The sequence below is a fragment of the Scomber scombrus genome, chromosome 13 (genome assembly GCF_963691925.1).
Source record: "Scomber scombrus chromosome 13, fScoSco1.1, whole genome shotgun sequence".
NCBI classification, from domain to species: Eukaryota; Metazoa; Chordata; class Actinopteri; order Scombriformes; family Scombridae; genus Scomber; species Scomber scombrus.
The window spans coordinates 8,103,226-8,127,648 of record NC_084982.1 but is presented as its reverse complement, the minus strand read 5'-3'; the positions used below and the strand labels follow the sequence as shown (position 1 = coordinate 8,127,648).

The following is a 24,423-nucleotide window of genomic DNA, read 5'->3' as shown; positions in this document are numbered from 1 at the left end:
CAGCTTTTCAAGTGACTTAGTGCTTATAATAGCATGTCTTATTATAAGTTGAACAGATTTACATTATATCAGTTATGTTGCTAACTGCAAAATTACAGTTTTGAGAATCCCTTTCAGCTAACTTGCTTGCTAACTTTCAGAGGCCATAAGTTTGGTTGAATGATACTGGATTTTTAAGGACAATATCAGTGATACCGATACGAGTTGAGTACTTCATTCAATACAAATCATGTGAATAGAGCATGCCTAAAGCGATTTTCGTTTAAATAAAACCCAAGATTTAACGCACAAAAGATGAGTAATCAAGTCTTCTAACTATTTATCTCACCTGAAGTAACATTGTGTGGCGCGCCCACTTCAGAACTTAGCTTTGCGAACACAGTGCAGTTCTCCACCCGTAAATTTTCTCCATGTGTAAGCAAGTGTTTAATCACATTACTGGTGTTCCAGGTTTTTCCATATATGTGAGCAAGCCCATACAAATAGCCATATATTTTATATATTATATATATATTTATATTTTAGCAGGTATCGTTTGACAGGAGATGTTTCAATACTACTTGGTATCGATTTATTTCGGTGCTCGATACCTTAAAAAGGTATCGAGCACCGATAACCAGCCCATAAGTTTAGTTGTTGTAAACTTTCCACTGCCATCTGTCATGGAATAACAATTTATTCAATAAATTAAAATGTGCTTTTTTTGGTATAGGTATCATTATCAGGATATTAAATAACCTATAACAGCTTAAGGTTTCCCTCAGTTTGCTTAGAAAGTGAAACATTCTCTCATATCTTTGTCACATTCCTTTTACTCATCAGCCAAAATATACATCCATAAAAACATGTCTGAGATAAGCTGAGATCGGCCAAAAATGTTCTTGTGAGCGTCACATAAAAAATGTTTGGTATGTGCAAACAACAAACCACAAAAACATCTGGCAGAAGGGTTGGATATTTGACATCCGATCAAGCTGGCTGTAGACTGGCTCTCATTAAACCGCATCCCTGTCTGAGTAACCGGACCTGACTATCCAGCGAATCTATGATGACCCTGTTTTTTCCAGGATGTTACTCTGAAGCACATAATCGCTGCAATCAAAGCAGAACCATTTGTTTATTCACGTTAGATAAAAGCATTTTGTGCATGGAAACATTCCCACTGTGCTCGTCGGTAAATACAGTATATGAAAACAGTATCGAAAGGCCAACAGCTTCAGTATATCATGAAAATTAAAGCTCTGGCTCGTTTCCAGTACCTGTTTGAGTCATCCCTATTATCATTATACAAAGAACAGCATCAGCCTTTCCTGGGACCAGCTCTCTTGCCAGTTCTCCAGGACTCAGCAGCACTGCCAAAGAGCAAGAGACTGCCAGGTTCTGCCAAGTTCTCCACTTCAAAAAAGGAACCAAGCTGCCGTTCTGTTCTCTTCTTGGACCAAAGAGAGGAAGTGCAATGGCCTCTGGGACGGACAGAGAAAGAAGCAGAGAGAGGGAGAAATAAACAGTAGAGGAGAGAATATATTTTGAGGATGGGTGGAGTTAAAGCTGAAGTGGAGATTTTGGAAAAAAAAAAGAAATAGTATGAATGATAAACGTATTGGTTTTTTTTATCTGTAAATACTCGCCTCTCTTCTCAGTCTCCTACTTCCCTGTCAGAGGACGAGGAAGAAGAGCCGCGAGGGTCAACTCCTCGTGTCTCATCTGTACACGCACACACGGCTCCGCTGTAGAAAACAAAGATGTAGTGACAGGCCTTGTTTACCGTCTCCTCCTTGTCACTACCTCCTTCCTTTTACACCATCCTTTCTTGCTCACTTGTGCTATTCTTACATCATCAGCTCTCTTGTAAATCTGTATCCTGACACGCAACAAAAGAGCCCGACCAATACACTGTGTCGCCTGTCGACGTTTGTTTACGAGTGAGAAAAGGGCTCACTGTTGCCCCTTGTGGCCGTTGGGTGGAGAGAGAAAAAACCCACTGTGAAATCAGTTCTCAACAACTGTTAACTGCGAACGGGGGCTTTCCACTCTCCCGCCTCAGGGGGCAGTAATGAGACCACTCCCCCACACCAGAATGAGGTCTTGACACCACACTTCCTGGACAGGCAACACAACAGTAAAATGAATGCTTTATCAGAAGCATTGTTTTGGTTTTAGTAGAGAAAAGCGTTTAAACAGTAAGCCCACTTAAAGTCCCCCAAGCATGGACTGAATTTGGAAAATCAGCCTTTTTTCTTCCAGTGCCCCTAATCTTGGAATGACCTTCACTAAAGAAACCAAGAGCCTACCAAAGTATGGACAGTTTAAAACCCTAATCAACTAACTCACTTTTTTTTTTTGTCTTCATTTTAATGTGTTAAATTAGGACAGTTTAAATAAAGGTTTGATTGATTGGAAAGACAGCTTGACTTTCTAAATGTATATTATATTAACTGCCCTGCCCCCATTAAAGAGCAGCTGCTTCCCTCAGCGTGTATGTGGGTGTGTCTGGAACTGTCTCACAGTGGATGAGGATGAGGAGCTACTCAGATTCATTAAGCTCCAATGAGTGAATCCAAACCTTTTATCTTTTCTCCCCCTTTTTCATTAGCAAAGAGCAACAGTAAACATAGAGGAAGCAAACTTTTGTTTTCAGCTGTTGCTAATTAACATTAGTTCTGTAACGGCTTACAATAAAGGTTGAGCTGTTCTCTGGTTAATGTGCTCTCTGCAGCCGCTCTGTGTACTCAGCTAAATACTGTGAGTGAGTCAAAGGTCACGTCACTCTGTAACACTAATGTACAACCAGTGGACTGTGATTTAGTGGTTTCACAGAGTGGCAACTCTTCTCTAGCTGTTCACCTCACATGAATTTAACCATTTTCAACTTTGATTTAAATTATATCAGGATTTTAATCTGATCAGATTTGCTATAATATGCAGTTCATCCGATTTTCAGATTGTAGATACAGGCTGTTAACATTAACAAAGCAGTGATTAGAGGTCTTTGATTTGTAGCTGTTTTAGCCTTTAGTTACTATTGAGCTATTGAATAATACTATTGAGCTCCATCCATAGATGAGGCAGTCCTAAACAGACTAAACATAAATAAATCTGTTTCTGCTACAGTAAGATAGTCACAGAGATCAATCACCTGCTCTCATGGGCTGTGTCCAAAAATACACTTATTTACTTTACAGTGCACTACATTTACCTTCCGACAGTTTATTTGAACGACCGAATGCTGAGTGTGTAAATATATCCACTATATAGCATTAGAGCCCTCAAATAATTCACAATGAAACAAAAAATTAGTGTCTATGGCAATCCTACAATGCAATGCTCCACATTTTAAAGATGTGAAAACTACCGAATATGAATAATATTTACAGCTGCTATAAAAACATGCTTTCAGTTTTGAAAGACTGCATTTTTTTTTTATCAATCTGCTGACTGCTTGTAAATTGTTTTATTGTAGTTTTCATTGTATAGATAAAAATAAAAGACCACTGTTAATGAATAAACTGGATAAATAAATACATGAGCGACATGCTATTGTAACCATGAAATATCATTTTATCCCAAAACCTATAGTGTAATTTGTATGTCTATAAAGGGAAATTATTGCTTATTGGCCATTTATAATTAATAACAACAATAATAATAATAATTCCAGAGTATGAACTGTAACATATTATAAAACAAGTATATATTTCAACTGTGTAACATCCTATCTTGCTTAGATCTCTTCAAGACAAAAAAAAGCATATGGGTCAATATATTGTCATCTGATTTATTTAACCCCTCACATATGGAAATTGGCCTCAGCCTTGAAAATCCTGTAGGATCACCACACAACCTAACCTTACAGGACGGTTCCATATGTTCTCTGCCAACCGCTGATCTCCTCCTCACAGTCAAAGGCGAAGCCGCACAGCAGAGCGGTGTATCGGATTTCTCGTGCTAGTCCGCATTGATCTACATGCCAGCCATGCTTCTCCGGGGCCCGGGCCCCAATCAGCACTTCACGCAGAATACACTAAAATCTATGCTACGCAGTCAATTGTCTGGAAGCACAGCCTGAGAGAAACTGCTCGTGTGTGTGTGTGTGTGTGTGTGTGTGTGTGTGTGTGTGTGTGTGTGTGTGTGTGTGTGTGTGTGTGTGTGTGTGTATGTGTGTGTCAGAGGAGAGGAACTCAATAGTGGGCAGAAGGGTGTGAACAAAGCTTTTCTCTGCCCCACAATAAGTTCCTGTATGTTTATAAAGGCCATCTCTGATGCTGAGTGCGCCCCGGTTACGGACCCCGTATGCATGAATGAGTCACTTCGCAATGTAAACATACTCCAGCGCCTGAGCCTCCGACCATCTCAGCGGGACCTTTGCGTGAAGACTAATCTCTGACCTTTACCTCGTTCCATTCTCTCTTCGGTGTCTGTGGGTGTCTGAAAGGCTCCAGTATGCGGCCTTGAGCCCACTCAGCCACCGAAGCCACTGCGGGGTCAAAGGGCGAGGCAGTAATGACAAGCTGATACACTCAATGCGTGGCAGAGAGGCCTCTCAAGCTATCTACCACCACTGATGGAAGCTGAAGAATTACAGTTGATAGCCAGGCTTACTGTTACAGTCTGTCAACTAACATGAACAAGATTACAGATCAGTTTGCCATTCATTCTCCAAACTTGATTGATTCATGAATACTTTTGTTTTCCTTGAAGCTTAATATGGCTAAATCTATACTTATTGACACACCTTGAAGTGAAACATGTACTTCTCTCTATCTTTCTTTCGCTTTGTATAATTTGTAATTCTGGAAAAAGCTTCACGTATTGTTTGTTGTCTGTGAGCGGAGAAACCTGCCATCAGTCTTGTTTTTGTTTAGTTTTCTTTGTCTCCTAAATGTCGCCCCTCGTCTCTCAGCGCTCGTTTGAAAACAAATGATTATCGGCGGCTTTGTCTATCGTTTTTTGGCGTGAACGCTCAGTCCGACGTTAATGCAGATCTCTACCAGCTTGAAGCTGCCGTTTATTTGCGCAGAAGGACCCCTTTTTTTAAATTTCCGCTCTGTCTTTAATCACAAATGGTGGTGGGTGTCTCACCCTGTGCTCTGCTTTTCATAAAATAAGTGTAATGACAGCAGGGATGGTGAAAATGACACTGCTGTTATTGTAAACCATCTGCTGTACTGCCTGGAAGCCTAAACGTATTGTAATAGTAATGGTAATTGTGACAATTATGGACCAATTTTTGAAGAATCAGACTTTCTAAGCACTTCTGAAAGCCTTCTTGTTGGATATTTAAAGATGTTTAACCATTATTCACTCGCTTATTTCAGTGAGATTAAATATCTCTTTTTTGTGGCCAAGATAAACAGCAATAACTATTATATACAAACAAATAACATTAAAAGATAACACAACTTTAAACAAAGATGGAATTATTGAAATCATGACTAAAATTTTCTATGGAGTTCAAATCAGCATCTTACAGAGGAGCCATGATGGAACTAGCTGTACAGAACAAAATGCAAACACAAAGGATTATGCAACATGTTTCCTACTTTTAAATTAATTTATATTAGTTTTTCACAGTTTTTGACATATCTGCCACTTTCCTGTACGGTCTGCTCTTACTACTGAGCTCTGCCCAGTAGCGCTCGTCATGTGCTTATTTCTCTTAATCTTCACTGTTGGCCAAAGCCAGCGCTAAAGCTAAGATTAGCCCACATATGCACACACACATACACAGACACACCAAGGGGGTCACACACACGCCCCCCCCCGCCCCCCCCCCCCCCCTCCTTTGCACACACTGTTACAAACTAAGAGATCACATACACTCCGGATAAACAGGTTGACACCGACTTACACACACATGATTACACACGGACGCACAAACACTGGCACTCGCTGTCTTCTCTTTAGTTGCGTCTCCGCTGAGTGAAAGGGAGTCGCTGACGTCCTGCGGTGCCGACGTTAAGTCAGTGGGACAGGGCGGCGCCGCATCTCACGCACGTATTGCTGACGAGGCAAAAACACACGCACCTGACGACCCTCTGAAGAGGGTGAGAGGGACTTAAATGCAAAGCAAATTCTCCTCTTTTCAATCATTCACATTCAATCTAAAAAAAACAAACACATCTATATCTTTCCACAAAATGCTTTTCAGATAGATCATCAGACTATTTTGCAGTCATTTGTTCATCATATCAGCCTTCATTAACAGGTAAGCATTCGTAAGTTATTTCAGGCTCATTTAGTCGACTGACAGCAATATGCAACAATTCTGATAAACGATTAATTGTTTAAGTCATTTGTCAGCCTCTCAAAATGGAGTATTTGCTGCTTTTTTTTGTAATTAAATGTCAGTGGGTGAAGACTGCTGATAGGACACAACAAAACAAGGAATATATGTGAATAATGGCACTTGGTAGTTTGAGTAATGGACTCATGAGTTTCGAAGGTTTATGTGAGGAGGGTTTGTAATACTCTGCACTATAATATACAGGATTTTATAACTCCGGAAAACAGCAGCAATTATTTTATATTATTTATTTAAATATAGAAGTAGACCAGTCATTTAATTTACCAGGAATGTAAGCTTCCACGTATTTGATTGGTTGCAGGAGCCCTCTGTGTTGGCACCTCCACTACAAATTAATGAGGAGGCTGCGCTTTAACACACCGGATCTGAGATGGTCCATAGTGATATAAAGTAGAGGTGGTGATAGAGGGGAGGGACAGAATTGAGGTTTAAGTAGCTGAGACTCAGCAGAGTAAAGAGGCTACTGGGCCGCATCTATCTACCTGTGATGTAGTTGTGTTATTTGTTGACAAAAAGACCTCAAAGTCGAAGAGCAACATAAATGTTTTCAGACGTAGCCAGCGTAATATGGACATAGTTACAGAATCTGAAGGACAGTGCCTTTTAATGTTAACGAGAACTAATTAACTTCCATTTAACTACATTAACTGACTAAAAGTGTAACTGGCACACACACTGATCCGAATCATACATCCTATCCTGCTGCATCACACTGAGCTCGGTTAAGACTTCTTCTCTAGTAATGATCTCCACTGAGCCTCAAAATGACACCTTATTATAGATGAACATTTACCTACATTAGTGATTAAAACGTCTCATCAGCTCACAATTTGGGAGCAGATTTGATCCAAAGAAACTCAAATTAAACACATCCAGTATGTAAATGTTCATCTTAGGTGGTGTCAGTGGGAATAAAGGGAGCGCAGTGATGGTGTTACTATTAATCTCCACCTGCTGAGAACTTGAAGAAGTTGTCACATGCAAACACACAGGTGTAGTGTTATCTACGTGTCTGGGTGTCAGCTCTTCTCCAACGGGCCAATCCTACGTTTAAAGAATCTCTGTCGGAAAACTCCTGATGGAGTTGCGGGTCATAAGCCTGAAAACCTGCTGGGTGTAAATAAAGGCTGTCGCTCAGTCAAAATAGAATCACTACTGGTTTCAAACATGATACTGAAAGTCTGAACTGTGCAGTCGGCACATTTTTTAAGTCTTAAAGTGTTGATTTTGGTGTTTTGTGTATATTATTAACACTATCAGTCAGATTGCAGCATCATGGTTTGGGTGTTTGTAATGAGTGCTGGTTTTGATCCTATTGAGACTGCTATATTCACATAGGAAAAGTCTGTGCTAACGCAGACGTGTTTAACTCCTCGACATCCCAGGCCGCTACTATTTCTGTAGCCGCCGAGTTATGGCACCAGTTAAAGATTAACCCGCTTCTGATCTCTGGCTGCCCGGACCATGCTGTGCTTACCCCTGCTGTAGGAGGACTTTCACTTTCACTTCAGCGTGTACATCATTATCCTCATTATGATCATGCTGTTTATCATAGTGAGAAAGAGAGAGGGAGAGAGAAACAGACAGACCACGTAAATGCTGTGTGCCCCGGCAGGATAATATATAATTTGTGTTAAGTAACGTAACGGCGAGACTGTGTATGAAAGTCGAAATGTGGAGATGTGAGAGTGTGTTTGTGAACAGTATCTAAATGTGCATAATTAGATGTTGCATGCAAGGTCACAGTTTACACAGAGCGTGGGCCTTTCTGGAAGTTTTGAGGCCTGAGGCAGAAATTAGAGTATAGCTGGATGCTATTTAAGATACAACCACCTATGTTGGCTCATCATGTTTAAACACTACTGCACAGCGGGCACGGCTGGGGACAAGCCTAAACACCAAATATCGGACTACGCAAACACACACACACACACACACACACACTCACACACACGCACACAAACACGCACCGCCTTCTTCTCCTCGAGTGCTTTAGCAAACACACACATATGGCGGCAAGGCATCACTGAGAGCCGAATGAAACGCTGCGTTACTGTCTGGACCGCCATATGTGGTTTGTGCAAGTGCAGTGTTTGTGTGTGTGTGTTCGTGTGAGAGTGTGTGTGTGTGATATAGTGGGTGCAGGAATGTGTTGTGTGTTAAACAAACAGGAGAGTCATTAAGAGGGAAACTGTTTAAATAACTTCTCTCTTCTGTAAGTTCATAAAGCTGTTACTGTAATGCTTACCTGACCCCAACTGAGGCTACACTAGATTGCTTTACAAAATAATCCCACATGTAGGGGATATGTGGAGTGTGTGTGTGTGTGTGTGTGTGTGTGTGTGTGTGTGTGTGTGTGTGTGTGTGTGTGTGTGTGTGTGTGTGTGTGTGTGTGTGTGTGTGCGCCATGTACGCAATTGAACAATGAGCTGGGAGCTTGGTCCAATGCTTTGGCAGAGGCGAGCTCAGAGCTTTCATAAAAAGCCTGGGAAAGCTGCTGAGCGCTGCTGTTATGGCCGTATGTGTGTGTGTGTGTGTGTGTGTGCGCAGTTAATAGCAGAGTGTGTAAAATGTTGGAGAGCAACACTGACTCCAGCACATTTCAACACTCCTCTCTACCCACCGAGCCTCAGCCCAAATGTTTAAGCATTGTCCCCAAAACAAGACACGCACAGACACACATTTTCTCCTCACAGCCAGCGTGAAACGTATCGAGGCTCCTCCGCCTACTTTTAAGTGATACTCCATCCAAAATATAAAAATATACCTCCCATGCCGACTTGAAAGGTGTCTGATTCTCCAGAATAAGGCTAAAAATGCTGCTTTTGTTTGTTGTTCAGGTTGGGAGTGAGCAACAGAAGAAGGCAGCGCATCACACAGGTGTGTAACTCCTCATTCACAGCGCTGCTTATAAATAGCACCGATTCCGCCTCAATTGCCTGCTATAAGAAACAAGTAAATTTAATTGCTTTGTCCTCAGCATTAGTCGACATGAAATGCTCTGATTTAATCACAATTATTTACAAAACATTATATTTTCCTGAAATGCAGGAGTTTTTTCCCCCACCATATCAGAGACTGAGGTTACTGGCATAGCGCTGCACTTCACAAACAAACATAAGATCAGAAGCAAGTGCAGACTTTCATTCTGAGAAACTATAAAGACATTTGACCCAAGATAGAAATGATCCAGAATACTGCACACTTCAAAAGACAGGCACCATGAAAGTTGTATGACTGTACGCGCTGTACAAGTACTGCTACTGCTAAGGTCAGCCTTACAACTACTGCTGTTATTGTCACTAGTTACATTATTAAACGATATTTCGGTGTCCTGTTATAGAAATGTAGAAGGATAGCTTTCCATGCATTATGGCAGGTTTATTTAATGGCTGCACAGTGTCACCTACCTGAATCATTACTTTAAAAAAATATTTTAACTTAAAAAGACAAAAAGAAACCTGAATCAAACTGAAAATCATCTTCTAATCATGATTAATCAGCTGCTAATCTGAAAAGCTCTGTTGGCCCATTTGCATACACTTTGAAGACGGTCCCTACCTTAAGTCAGTTTTCCTCTACTGTCAAGTTAGTCGTGCTTTATCCTCCACTGCACATTCACAACTAATAAAAAGGTTACTGTTTAAAGTTACTATTTACATGTCTTTGTTCTTTATGTCTAAAGTCAATGTGTTTACATTAATGTACAGACAACAAATAGCTGGATTACTTTCACAGTGAAGAAAATGACTGAAACTGCTGATTATGAGCCTATGCTTTCAGATATAAGATGATTATTACTGCAAAAACGTGGATATTTTCCTTCTCTGCTCGAAGTACATTATTTGTGCACGTCTGACTTATTCCCCATACTTATTCCCATACTGTCTATCAGGTGATCCAAGAGCAGTCCACCCGAGCACTTGTGTCATCACGCCTTACAAGCCCTCCTGCTGCTGCTTCTCCTCCTCATCCTCCTCCTCCTGCTCCTGCTCCTCCTCCTTCCATCAATGACTCATTCTTTCAGAGTGCACCTGATCTCAACTCATCCTCTCATCACACCCTCTCATCCGGCCCCGGCAGCAAACAGCGAGGGAGATGTATCCACAGACTGGAAGAGGAGAGGGTAAATATTTGACAGGATGTGCGAGTGTGTCAATACAGCCTGCCAATCGTTCTCTCATATCTCTCGCAGGCTATTCGCTATGTAAGCACAAACACGTCCATAACACACAAAATGAGCAAACAAGCAGTGATTTAACCACAGGGACGACTCACTCTTCATAAACTTGGTGTGGGAGAAGGTGGTGAAATGACCGGGACTGTTGGACGTTTTTTGACACAGACCTGTGTGTGTGTGTGTGTGTGTGTGTGTCTCTAGTTGACAGATTTAGACGTGGGATATTTCCAAGCATATTTCCTCACCATGTTCACACCAGCAGAGAACATGTGTGGTCGAAGGCCGTCAGCTCCCCCGCAGTGCATCCAGATGGCGGGGCAGAAAAGGCCAAAAAGTGACAGTGGCACGGCTCTTGCATTCGTTCTCTCCTGTTGCTGCCGCTGAGACTTGGTATGACTCCCTCTTTTACGAGAAACAAGCGTTTCCTTCCATCATTTGCGTGGAAGCGATGAGTAAGGACGGCTCCATTTAAGCCGCTGACAGATTGAAAAAGAGAACAAATGCGAGCGGAGGCTTTGAATAAGGACGTGCGTGGGAAGGAGGAGGGGCAGAAAAGAGTCAGAGAGCCCACGGTGTGTGTGTGTGGATTGTTTGTGTGTACGCGGAGGTCAGCGCACACACAGAAATACCACACGACTCATCTTGAGAGAGGAGAGCGATACTTTCTGATCTTCCGTTAAACACTGTTAACTTCTTTTAGAAATCTAACATTGTTAGGTCAACAGTATTTTTTCCGTACGAAAGTAAAATGATAAATTTCATTCACAAGTATTTGGGAGCAAGATATGTGCAGAGTGGGTCATTTTACAGTTGATATATGAAGTGAAAAGTAAACTAAAAGTAATGTATCCGTCCTACAATGTCTTTTTACTTTTTGTCTGACATTAATTGATACTGATAAATCTGCAGTCAGTCAGCATATATCTTACATAAAAGGAAAATAAAATGGCTTTTACTACAAATCTTTAAATACAATCCAAACATATCACATTTATTCTTAACACAAAGCAGCTGTAGAAAAATGCTTAAATAAAAATAAGCAGAATAACCACCAAATATCAAATCTCTGTTTTTTTTAACATTACACAGTACAGTCATAAATATGATTGACGTTTGAGGCGAAGTTGAGGCAGAGCGAGGACCAGAGCAGCAGTGGGACATACAGAGAGGGAGTTGAAGTGCTAATTGTGCATTGTTCTGTGAGACTGTGACAGCTTGGAGTGAAGCGATGTGGTTTTCCACCCAGCTCGCCACAACGCGTCTCACTCGGCGCCTCTTGTCGCCGAGCCCCAGTCGCGCTTACAATGGGGCCGGGACGCAGAGCATGTGTCACCCATCTGTCAGACAATATGTCAACACAGCCATAATACCCCTGCTAAATGTGGCTGCGGCACGTTAAGGCCCTCTGCATCACTGCTCCTCCAAAATACTGTGTGCTTTTCCATCCTGATCTCTCCATTGTCTTACTCTACCTTCTTCTCTTTCACATACACTCTTTCTCCTGCTGTGTATGCTTTTCTTTTCATATTTTTTCTATCTGTCACATATCCAACAGCAGATTGTTTAAACATCTTCCATCATTAAATTGACTGATCTGTTCCTGGCCCTGCCATACGTGTGCATGCACCGACCCACCCACACAAACCTCGCTGGTATCTCCACTGCAGCCGCTATCAATTATTCAAAACCAGTTGTAAGCTACTACAGCACAGCCACAGTCTTTGTACAGTCATAAACAGCTACACGGGTGCAGGCTGATGTCCGAGTTTGTCAAATTGCAGGTGTGCTTGTTTTGTGTGAGCGTTTGCCCTGCGGTTATGTGTAGCGGCGCTACATGCACAGACGTGAATCATCGTGAGATGATGATCACAAATCAAGCTCAAGGACAGAAGGACAAGCAATCGCTCTTGCAATCGGATGACTGAATGGGAGAATGGGCATGACTGTCTGTCTGTGTGTCTGCCTGTGTGTCTGCCTGTGTGTGTGTGTGTGTGTGTGTGTGTGTGTGTGTGTGTGTGTGTGTGTGTGTGTGTGTGTGTGTGTGTGTGTGTGTGTGTGTGAGTCTGAGCATTTCTCACAAATCAACTTACGCAGCGCGCACACACACACACACACAGGCGTTCTTCTAATCAATATCAACTATTGTTTAGGAGGCAGGCTGGCTAGAATGTGATCAGTGTTTATTATCGCTACATGAAACACTCACACACACACACAAAAATCATGTTTAACACAAAAAAACAATAATGAGACGCTGATGAAATAAATGAAACGCATCTATTCTAGTGTTCACTAGGGGCCACCGTCACAGTGCATCAGACTCATCTGGATGCACACACAACGGCCGTGGAGAATAAGAGTGCAGGCACGTGGTCGTGTTGCACATATACAGTATGAATGTAGCCTGTAGCCATGTTGTGCGTGTGATTAAAAAAAAAGAAGCAGTCAGGTCTGAATGAGTCGCGGCGAAAGCTAAAAATTATCGCCGTGCATCGTGGACAGACGTAAGAACAGCTGGATGAAGACTGTAGCCGCAACTGGATGATGCTGTAATGAGACAGGAGCAGCAGTCAATCAGCTGAGTGAAGAGGATGAGAGTTTTACCTGCTAAAACATCAACATTTAAGCATCACACACACACACACACACACACACACACACACACACACACACACACACACACACACACACACACACACACACACACACACACACACACACACACACACACACACACACACACACACACACACACACACACACACGTACGTAGTCAGGAAGGAGTAGAGTTTGCCCTCCAATTAACAGCCAATACGTTTTAATGGACTAATACCTTGTTAGAGCCTGACGTTTTTATAGCTTAGTAAATAACAAGCAGACTAGCAGACTACAGAATCTGAACAATACACAACAGATAGTCCCAAAATATTTATAGAGCTCCAGTCTGTGAGCTTTTTAGTGTCTCTGCATCTGTTAATAGTAAGAATCTGCTGATTTCAATTCTGATTCGATGTGTTTTTCTTACATATGAATGGTGCATATTTAGTCTGAAAGAAACCTACATCAACACAGGGATCAAAAATTGATCTGGCTGTATTTTGCCAATGAGATCTGGATCAGCCCTAATCCCAATCCAACAGATCACCCTAGGGCACCTCTACTGTAACATGCAACTAAATGTTAACCCTTTGCCCCCCTGGCAACTTCTCTTATTTTAAAGTAATTTCTTGCAAATGTAGCAGACGACAGGCCGGGATCTATGAATCCCCAACACTGCAGCAGATCTATGATAGCGTGCATAGCACAAGGCCGTTGAAACGGAGACAGACTCCACTAGCATTAAGATGATCTCCGCATTATCAGGTCAGCTAAGACACTGTGCTTTATTATCAGCACGAGAGAATGTGGTGTACAACAGAAAGCGCGAATCAGGATCACTGAGTCTACGACAGACCAGACACACAGCGCGCCACTGCAAGAGAGAGTGTTGTACATCCAGCTGTTTCGCCGCGCTTACTTTGTAAATATAAATTAGTTCTTAATTGCTCTGCCTCGTTAAATAGAGGTCAGTTAAATAAAAAGGTGTTTCGCACACAGCAATCAGAGACAGAAAGCACCTGTTATGTATGATTAGAGCTAAAAGTAACCATCATTTTCAGTATGGATGAGATTATTTTTTAATTAATTGATTATTTGTGTGCTAACTTAATCGTTGTGGAGCTGAATTTGTTGCCATGGTATTCAAAGAGCCGTCAAAGTACTGGGTAACCCAATTAGACATACCGTGTATCCAATCAGAGAGCTAGGATAAGCAGCTACGCTATGACGTTCAGGGACTGACGCAACAAGGCAGTCTGTGTAATCGCGCTATGATGTTGTCAAAAAATTGGGAGTATAGATGATGTGTGTCAGTCAGCTGTTTATTTGACCAAAGCTATAACCAGTGAATTTTTGCTTAAAAAAAGAATTGCTTCAACGATTATATAATTACCAAAAGCGTTGCCGTTGATCGACTAATTGATTAATCATTGCAGCTCTATGTCGGATCTTTTGGAACAACAACATAGATAATGAGAACATGTGTGTGCGCTGAGATGGTGCTCCATACAGACATCTTTAGAAAACAAACTGAATAGAGTGATAAAAATATAATCTATTACAGCGATACACCAGCAGGCCATCACGCCTGCTGCAGTTGACAATAAGACTGCCGCTGTGAGAAAGAGGCCTTGAGGGAGGAAACTGTTCCACTTCTATTCATCTCACAGGACTCCGTGTGGGTTTGGTGCGTACGTGCGACTCGTCTGGTGAGCCTCAAGGTCCCATTCTAGATCCAGTTCTTTTTTTTCCACAGCATCACTTAGTGTTTACATCCACATGTAGTGTACAGTTTTAATATTCGACTCGTATGGGCTAAATCATCTACGGATTCCTTTCTGACTTCTGAATTTTCAAGCTTGTCCATCTAATCTTAAAAACCGAATGTCTTCTTAGTTTGATGAATTTCTGTGAAACTATTTTATTGTTGGACAAGCCAAAGCACAAAAGTTCGTACAAATAATTTACCTTAAAAGTACTTAAATACACAATTATTTCTTCTAGACACATCTCACTGTAGTAGTTCTCTACGCTATTGCCTTCCAACCATAAACTTTAAATTTAAACACATCACTGTGGTCCTGAGCCTCCTCAACATACCAATACATTGCCTGGGCAGACCCAAAGGTACTTGCTCTTGTATACAGTGCAGAGCATTGTGTAGACGAGCACCTGATTACCTCTCATTACACCTCATAAAGTACGCACACACGATCTCCTGATTCTGGTTACGTCCCAACAAACAGACTTTATCTTATCGCCTTGCAACATAAAACCTTCCTTATCATGCACTGACTCAACAAATTGCTGTACCTTTAATACCTTAGTATGATGATGCACTTTAAGTTGAATATGAATCAGATTTTTGGCTATAGTATGAAACGGGGTCAGTTTTCATACATTGCATACATCAGAGCACGATGGAGTTTTGGTGCAGTGAATCCAGATGAAACCATCGCAAAGCTTTTTCTACATCTGTGAACCATCTTCAGCACAGGAGGGTTCTTCCTCAGCTCGTAACTCTAGCCTCCTCTCTCTTCCTATCTTTTTCTCTCCTCCCTCTGCTGCGCAAACAGGACAGACCATCATTGGGAGCACATGCTCAAAATTAAGCTCAATCGTTTCTCTGATGCACATTCACCCTCTGGTTTGATAGTCGCACACAAGGCAGCGAACGAGTGAAACAGCAGCAGTGAGTAACTCCTGGCTCCCTGTGTGGGTTTGACAGTATGAATGATGTTTGGCTGCTATAAAAGTCCCAAGAAGCAATTTTTTAAGGGGGTTTGAAAGGGAAATGTCTTTTCCCTGTGTGTTTCTTGGTGGTTGTTGTTTTTTTTCCAGGGAGGCCCCAGCTGTAACCCAGGTGACAGTGTGTGCTTTGGCATGCGGCATGGAAATCGGTTAAGACTGGAAAAAAGGCCCCCAATTGAAGGACAGTACGAACAAACGAAAATAAACTGGAAACAAGAGAAAGGAAGAGAGAGTTAAAAACAGCAGAAAATGTCATTCTCTGCTTCGGTGACTTTTGGCGATGGAATTCAAGACTCGGCTGGGATTTGGGACACGCCAAAAACCACAAGTCGCTAGAAAGAAGTATTGTGATTTTGCTCAGCAGTTAATGTCATTTTTATCCATAAAAGCCGAAACGACTCACATATAAACTTCAGGGTTGTGTTTTGAGTGTATGAAGTAGATGATTTCACAGGTTTCTTCATCAAATACTGTTAAAGCTTGATTGCACACATCTATTCATTACTAATGCATTAATAAAAGTGCTTTATCACCTTGTTAGCCAGACTGGAGGCTATCTAAAGATCACACGCTGGAGCAGAATTATGTCAGCTTTGTTTGGTTCAGTGTAAAATAAGGCACAGATGGTGTAATGAGGATGGTCTTCTTTAAAGCAGTATTTAAAAGTTGAGACACACATGTGCTCGCAGACACAAACTAGTGTGCGTGTAGCTGGTGAATAAAGCTGTGTGAGTCTGCCCGCCATGCTTCAGTGCTCTTCATCAGGGGCTACTTCCAGCTCGGGGCAGGTGTGGGGAAAAGAGAGCTGGCTGAAAGTCACCTGGGGGCCTGACAGTGTCCAGCTCCTCTCCTTTTTTCCCTTAAAAAAAAAATCATCCACTGTAGAGCTGAAACAGTTCATCGCTTAGTAAAGTTGCAGACAATCCTGGCATTCGGCACGCAATCCATCTCAACTTGCTAGTGTTGCTCTCCTTTATGAAATCCATTAACTTAAAATAGCTTCTGTGTTTGTGAAATTTTCTTTTGGGCACAGCAGTGAGAGCGACTCTGACTTCTGACACCAAAATTGGCAAACACAAGAACTCGCTAAACTCTGACTCTAACGAATCTTTCTCCTCTCTCCTCCTTATTGGCAAAGAGCAATGCTTAGCCTCTTGTTTTCAAGCCGGCACATTGCGGGCGGCAGGTCATATCACCTGTCACTAATTAACGTCAATTGTGTGAGTAATGATGTCAGACCAACAGAAAACTTGGCTGCTGTCATTTTCGAGCGCTCTTTGTAAGCCAGTTACTGTAACTGGAGCAAAGATCATTCGTGAGGGAAGATATCTCACTCTGTAACACTAACCTAAAACCACCCACCGCTGCAGCAGACAGATAAATCTCATTTCAAAATCATGTCATGTCAAATTTCAGAAGTCACATTCTCCCCCTTAAACTCTCATTTATATCCATATTGATCATTTAAACCAATCAACTGAACAGTTTTTATCCAAGAGCTTGTGTTTGTTCAAGAAGCTTTAAACATGAGGTGTGGCAGGTTCAGCAGTCTACCACTGAGTTATTTTAATGTAAGGTAAATATTTAATCAACATTTAGGTAAATATACACACTGAGCACTTTATTAGAAACATCTGTGCAATCTAATACGATCCAACATCTCTGCTCTACTTTTATGATGCTCATACATTTTTGTAGTTTTTGTTGACATTGACAGAAAGGTGATCATTCTACTTTATCTTTATTATTGGGGTGACAGTGAATGATTTTGGTGTACTGCATTGCACCATATTGAGATGGGTTCCAAATATTTATGGGGGGAAAAATATTAGGAACGCTGCTGGTTTTCTTACTTGTATATGATAGTAAACTGCAGATAAATTGTTGGGTTTTGGACTGTGATGAACTGTGATGGGCGTTTTCTACTATTTCCTGACATTTTATAGATTAAATGAAATAATCGATTCATTGAGAAAATAATATGCAGATTATTTAAAAATGAATATGAGGAGTATTTTCTGCCTAGTTCACTGAACAGTTCATTAGGAGACATTATCCATCATCACCAGATAACAGCAGCAGCTCCTTTAAGCTTTGTGAAAGATATTTCATTCCTGGAAGAGACTGTACCTTGTTCAGCCAATGTGTTTTGGCATGGGGCCTTCATCTGGTCTTTTACATGAAGTGTGAAAGCACAGCCCATATACACACACCATCAAACAGCTGAGTCTCTATTATTTATGCACACAGAAACAGTCATAGAATATTGTTACAAAAAAGACAATTATTTTAACCAACAAACTATTTAGAGCCTTTTTAATCACTGCAAAAACAACAGAACTTTACTTTTTTAAATAATTTTTTAAAAGATAAAATCCACATTGATTCATACTGGATACAAGCCTCTGAGATCTTAAATCCACACAGTCACTTCCTCATTTCTAAAGAAATGACCTAAAATTTTAAGCAACTGCTGACTGACAGCATGTTGAGTTTCCAGATGAAGACATTGCATGCTATCACAAGACTTTCGTCACTTTTAAAGCTCTCAAACAGTCCTGAACTAAAATAAACTTTCACACCAAATCCTCGTCACACCACAGGGACAATTTCACAATGAAGTTACCTGAGAAGAGGCCCTGTAGGTCAGTGCCCTTGATGAAGCTGCTACTGCATAGATAACTGAGACATACTCAAAAGTGAAAGAGTGCATCAAACAGGTCCCACGGGACGGGTATCACATGCTTTTTCTTCTCTGTGTGTGTGTGTGTGTGTGTGTGTGTGTGTGTGTGTGTGTGTGTGTGTGTGTGTGTGTGTGTGTATGTGTGAACATGAAGTGGAAATGAAAGCAAGAAGAAGTCTCTGGACAACAGCTCTGGTTAATTGTATGTATTAATGTTTCCATGTGTTTACTATTATTGGGTTTTATTTTTATTTCTCAAATTGCATGTTTTTATGTTTTTTTTATTTCCAATTTTTTCTGTTAAATGTTTGTTTTATGTAAAGCACATTGAGTTGCCATTGTGTATGAAATGCGCTATATAAATAAAACTGCCTTGCCTTGCCTTGGATTTTGTACAATGGCAAAAAAAGGCTCAACAGCTACAACTTCTTAAGAAATGAGAGTGTGCTTTAGCAAGTAGCTATTGTTCGACTGTAATGGAGCTTGTTCATCTGTAAAGCAACAACACCACACCGAATGTAGCTTTCTTATTTATCGCTGCACATGGGGAGCGGCTGTATGGTCTGCTGGGGGTGTTTTCTCCAGCTTGATGAGAATGGATAAATATTTTAAATGGTTGAGTGTGAGATCTCTCTGCTATATCATCTATGTGTAATTGTGCGTGCCGGAACCAGCCTTTCAGCGCATTTTTTTCTCCAAACCCCAACAAGAGGGGCTCAGATCATAGAATACAAGCTGCTTTGGGCGTGCACACACACACACACACACACACACACACACACAGAGAGCACTAGCCCTGGAGGCAACAACACGTGTGTATTCCCACACGGCCTGGGACCCCATTCAGTCACAACCACTAGCACAATGTTGGCAGATTACGACTTAAAGAGCTTTCATTTCTTAATTAGATAATATGCAGTCACAGCTGTACTCTAGGGTTGCACCATATCTTACTGTTCATGATAATACTGGTATCATTTTTATATGATAAAAAAAATAATGATTTGATAATGACTTTATAATACATAATGATATCATATCATTACACACAGCAACAACTAGCATGGCTGAAAGTGAAAATAACATTGCTACAAGCTCCTTGGTTGAGGAGTTAGCCCCTTTAGAGTGACTTCAGTATTTTGTCATATTGTCAAGACTATTACTGCAGAAATACCCTGAAATATTGTGACATTATTTTAGGGCCATGTCTCCCACCCCTCCCAGACGCCCAATTAAAACTGATTTATGATGATGGATCCAGAGGGAATAGCAGGGGTCTCCAGCCTGTCTGCCAGACAGACATCTGAGCAGCCACTGAAAACACTACCATTCTTATTCAAACTGACCCACAGATATTCTTCTGAGTTGAGTGCTGGGCAGGGCTACCCATTAAAACACACTTAGGTCTCCACAATGTAAACAACAACAAAAACAGCAGCAACAACAGTGTTTAACCCACAGCCCATAGGCCTGCTGGTGCGTGGGTTATTATCAGAATACCTCTGGCCATATTATCAATATACAATGAGGCAGATTTCTGCTCGTGCTGAACGTTAGCTAGCCGCAGCTAGTCTCCCTTGTCACCATTAACAAACCGAGCCCTGGAGCCAGCTCTGTCAGAGACATGGCTCCTGTAGTGGAGTCCTAATATAGGTCAGTGTTTTTGCACACTTCATCAAGGACAGACGTGTGCAAGTGCCTGAACATACTCAAATACACAAACCTTTCAAAATACTTCATTATTAAATCAGGGAGGTTGAAAAACATTGTAGAGAAAAAAAGAGGGAGACAGAGACATACACCAATAACTTCTCACATACGATTATTTCCTCCACACTGAGCTCACTGAGTCAGCAGGGGGACGGTGAACTAGCAGGTATTTTTATTCTCTGTGTATTAGAGTGATGTCATTTTACTCCACGAGGTGAATGGGACATAAGCACAGGAGATGGAGCTGCCCCTCAGGCTTATATTCACTATCACCTCTTAGAAAGGGACACTAGGACCACACAATTGCACAAACTAACACAAGCATCACGCACACACACACACACACATCTCCTAGGGCATAAAGTTATAATGATGTTCAGGCTTTGTGCAGCACCCCCCCTCCCCAACACCCCTACCCCTCCGAGTCTCCTCCTAGGCCACGAGGTAGGCAAATGGAGGGTAATTCATTTTATTCACAGTGGAACAGATGAGCTCTACAGCAATGTATGTTAGGACAATATCCATTGTTAAATCCACAGTGAGTCCAAATATTCAGGACAGAGAGGCCATTGATCTATTCAGCTGGGTAATATTAACTCCCACTTTTGGCTCCATTAACGAGGGGGGCTGACAGTACATGGAGATGGTTTGCCTCATAACCTCTCAATGGCCTGTGACTGAAGCATTGATATTGGTAACGCTGTGCAGACTGCATCGCAATGTTAAAATCATGACATCATACAGTTAACCTGGGCCAAAAACAAAAGGTTTAATCTGGGGTCCTGTGCAGGTTTTTTGAATGCAGATTTCTGAAATTAGCATCCGCTGTTGACACCAGGTATTCACTGCGATAGATTGAGGATGCGAGGATTACTAAAAACAAAGGCGAACCACGTCTTTTGTTAAACGTCCCCTGCTGTGAGAAACACGGGCACGCAAGCACTAACAACTTTTGTTTTTTTCTGAGGATGGACTAGAAAAAAGCATGGCCTGAAGGCACAGGATGTCTCTTAATGTGTGAGTCAAACTAATGGACTGCTTCCTTCTACCATGCCCCTGACCTCTCTTGCTCCCTCACTCGTTCCCATCTCCAATGCAACCTCTCTCGCCCTCACCCTCCATCCAAGATTCCCTTCCCTCATTCTCGTCCTCTTTGGTCTCGACATCTCTATTCACCGTCTCCCTCCCTTGCCCAATCCTTTCGTTTTGTGCCTCAGGACGCAGAGGCACGACGGACAGGATCAATCTGACAGCAGTGAAACAGATGTACACAACCTACACACACACACACGCACATGTGGGTGACACAAGCATGGAGCTAAAATCCTGTTCGAGCGTAGTCAACATGATGCATGTGCATGAGTATACACACAACTATAGAATGGTTTGTGTTTTCGGTGAGGTCCAACACCTACATAAATCCAACTCACACAGCCCAGGGGACACGCACAGAGCAGTGATCACAACACGGCTTTCCAAGCACAGATCAGGATGACCTATATATAGTTTGCTTGTATTTGCGACTACATGGGTATATCCCTGCAGAACACGCCAACGCACGCTCACACTCACACCAGGCAAGATCCAGGGCGTTTGCCTTTTAAAATGATGCCTTCCCTGACAGTAGCGTTGTTATATGGTTGGGTTTCCCTCTAGTTAATCCAGTCTTTCAGCATCACAAACCACAATTGGTGTTTCAGCACAGTTTCATATTTTATAAATCTGTGGGTCGGCTGATAAAAGGCAGATCTCTCCTCCTGCTAACTGTAAATCAGAGACAATCTGCTGAGTGCAATGAGTAAGGCAGTGATTCAGAAAACTCAGACTTGTGTTTGTATGGGTCTGACTCAGAGCATTTGGCGTAGTGTTTGTCCTGCCTCATCGGAGCCTCGGCTGAACACATGTTCAAAAATCATAATATTTTTACGTTATAGATGTAGACACAAGGGTTATAGAGGAGGAGGTTTTCTTCTGGATCCATGCATGTATGTATGTATGTGTGTATGTGTGTATGTGTGTGTGTGTGTGTGTGTGTGTGTGTGTGTGTGTGTGTGTTTGAGTGTGTGAGAGAAAAAAAGGTAATAGTCCGTGACTCCTGTGTGGGATTCAAAAAGAGAGCACATGGTTTTCAGGCTGATGTGCAGGTCTTATCACCCCGTTGAACAGTCAACCACCTCTGTGACACTGCAGAAGTCCCACAACCAGTCAGCCTGCTATGACTGACTGACTGTGTCTGTCAGGCCTGCCAAGCTCCTGATTCACATGGAGCTTCTGTTTGTGCGCCCAACAAAGTGCTTCATTCAAAGACCAGCAGCGTGGATGACACAGTCGCTTCTGCGTGTGTCGGTCAACGCAGAGACACACCTGTCTGGTCTGAATATGAAATCTAAAAAGTGTCTGTCTCCCTCGACATTTACCGCTTCTCTTTTCTTCTCACGTCCTTTATGAGGCACTCAAGCTGGAAAGCCTCTGGTATGATGCAGCTACTGCAGCCACTTGGCAGAGCAAACCAAAATGCAAAGTGTATGAAAGCTCTGGAGAAGAAGGGTCATCAGAAATAAAACACTTGAGCTGAATGGACAAACCCTGCTGCCATTTTTTTTTTATACCACCTTTGGTTATTAATCATCCCAGCAGCAGCAGCAGCGAGGGAACAATCACGGGAGTAATTCACCTGTCATGTTTTGTCCTGCAACAAGAAACTATTTCCCTGAAAGGACTTTTCAGTGGTATTACTGCTCAAAACAGTATTTTGTGCTTTACTGCTGCAGAATGCATGCTTGATAGCTTTATGTTGCATTTGGATTATCCTTTTTTACAAATGCATTATAGGGTTAATGTTGGGTCTTATTCCACACAGGATGGTGATTACTGAACACAGCCTGGGTGAAATTGTGGAACTTCTCAATGAAAACACATCCACTGCTATAGTCTTACCGTGGCAGTGAATACTACTCCAAGTGGCCTGGATGGGACCTTCAATCACTGACGATGACCAGATGTGCGGTGTGCATGACTCATGAAGGTCTGTGTGCCCTGCCCTTTAATCTCTGCAGCAAGTTACCAACTGCCACTTGGTCAAAGCACACGGCATCACGTCAAGTACTGTACGTCTGGGGCAACTATAACAAGCATACCAATGCAAGAGGAGGATGAATATCACCACAGTAAAAACAGATCTTATCTACATGTTTGAAGAAAGCGATAAAACTGGGAATGCAACAACTGTTATAACGCCCATGGCTGGTTTTATGTCAATATGTATGCATTGTGTTTAATTATCGTGGGATAGGCTCTCCAATTACACAACTATCACACTCAAACTAAGTCTATTTGACATAATACACTACACCATCAACTCCAATTCAGCAATAATGACCACGCACACACTATTAGCTCGTGCACTAAAATATTACCACGCTTTTTGGTGCGCGCGCGTGCGTCTATGTGGGCGCGTGCCATACCTTCAGGACATTACCGGGGAGCTAATTGGAAAGCCCCGGTGACCGACGTCAACCCGTTCAAATTAAAAAAATAACAGAGAAATAAAATAAAACAGCAACACTTACTTGCCAATGACCTCGCAGAGCTCGTACACATCTTCAAAGAGAATGTCGTCGTCCGCCATAGTCCGACCCCGGCTGGGGGAAAAATATCCCCAAAATATGCGTCCCAAAGCCTGCTTGAGCTCCTAAATGGGGTAGAAGAAGGCCACGACCAGGTGACCGTTTGACAGAAATAACTGCCAAACACCCCTCGTGTGCAACAGCAGCGGGGTAGTAGGGGAAAGAGTTAGAAAGAAAGCTTTCTAAATCCCAGTTGTTGCCTCCTTCGTCGACCCCCCCCCCCTGCTCCCCCCCCTAAAAAAAAACAAAAAAAAAAACCGCTGCGTCGCTGTGGGTGAAGCGGCACAGGGAGAGCTCAATAATCCAGTTTGAGAGTCCACTGGTTCGGCCCCGCCTTTCCCAAAGCTTCCCGGTATGTCAAACAGGCGACCCGTAACGTTACGCGGTTGTCAAACAAACATTACAGTGGCTCAACTATTCCGCCGGTGTGTGTGTGTGTGTATGTGTGCGTGTGTGTGTATGTGTGCTCCCGTTGGCTGCACCGGTTTTAAAACGTTGTTGAGCTCACAGAGGATGAAGTGTCCGAGCAGACCCGGTGGACGGTGTATAACAGCACCGACCCAGGTGGGTT

The 24,423-nt window shown here is 42.2% G+C and overlaps 1 protein-coding gene across 6 annotated transcripts in view; it reads right to left on the bottom strand.

Annotated features, from left to right (window-relative positions):
* The window catches only part of caska (calcium/calmodulin-dependent serine protein kinase a), a 126,693-nt gene extending 102,644 nt beyond the window's left edge, over window positions 1-24,049 (bottom strand). For all 6 annotated transcript variants that reach the window (XM_062431248.1, XM_062431251.1, XM_062431253.1 and 3 more), the window contains exon 1: window positions 23,796-24,049. In XM_062431248.1, the coding sequence (XP_062287232.1) occupies window positions 23,796-23,854 (59 nt within the window). In that variant the 5' untranslated portion in view covers window positions 23,855-24,049. The remainder of the gene's footprint in view (window positions 1-23,795) is intronic.
* Window positions 24,050-24,423: the final 374 nt, after the last annotated feature.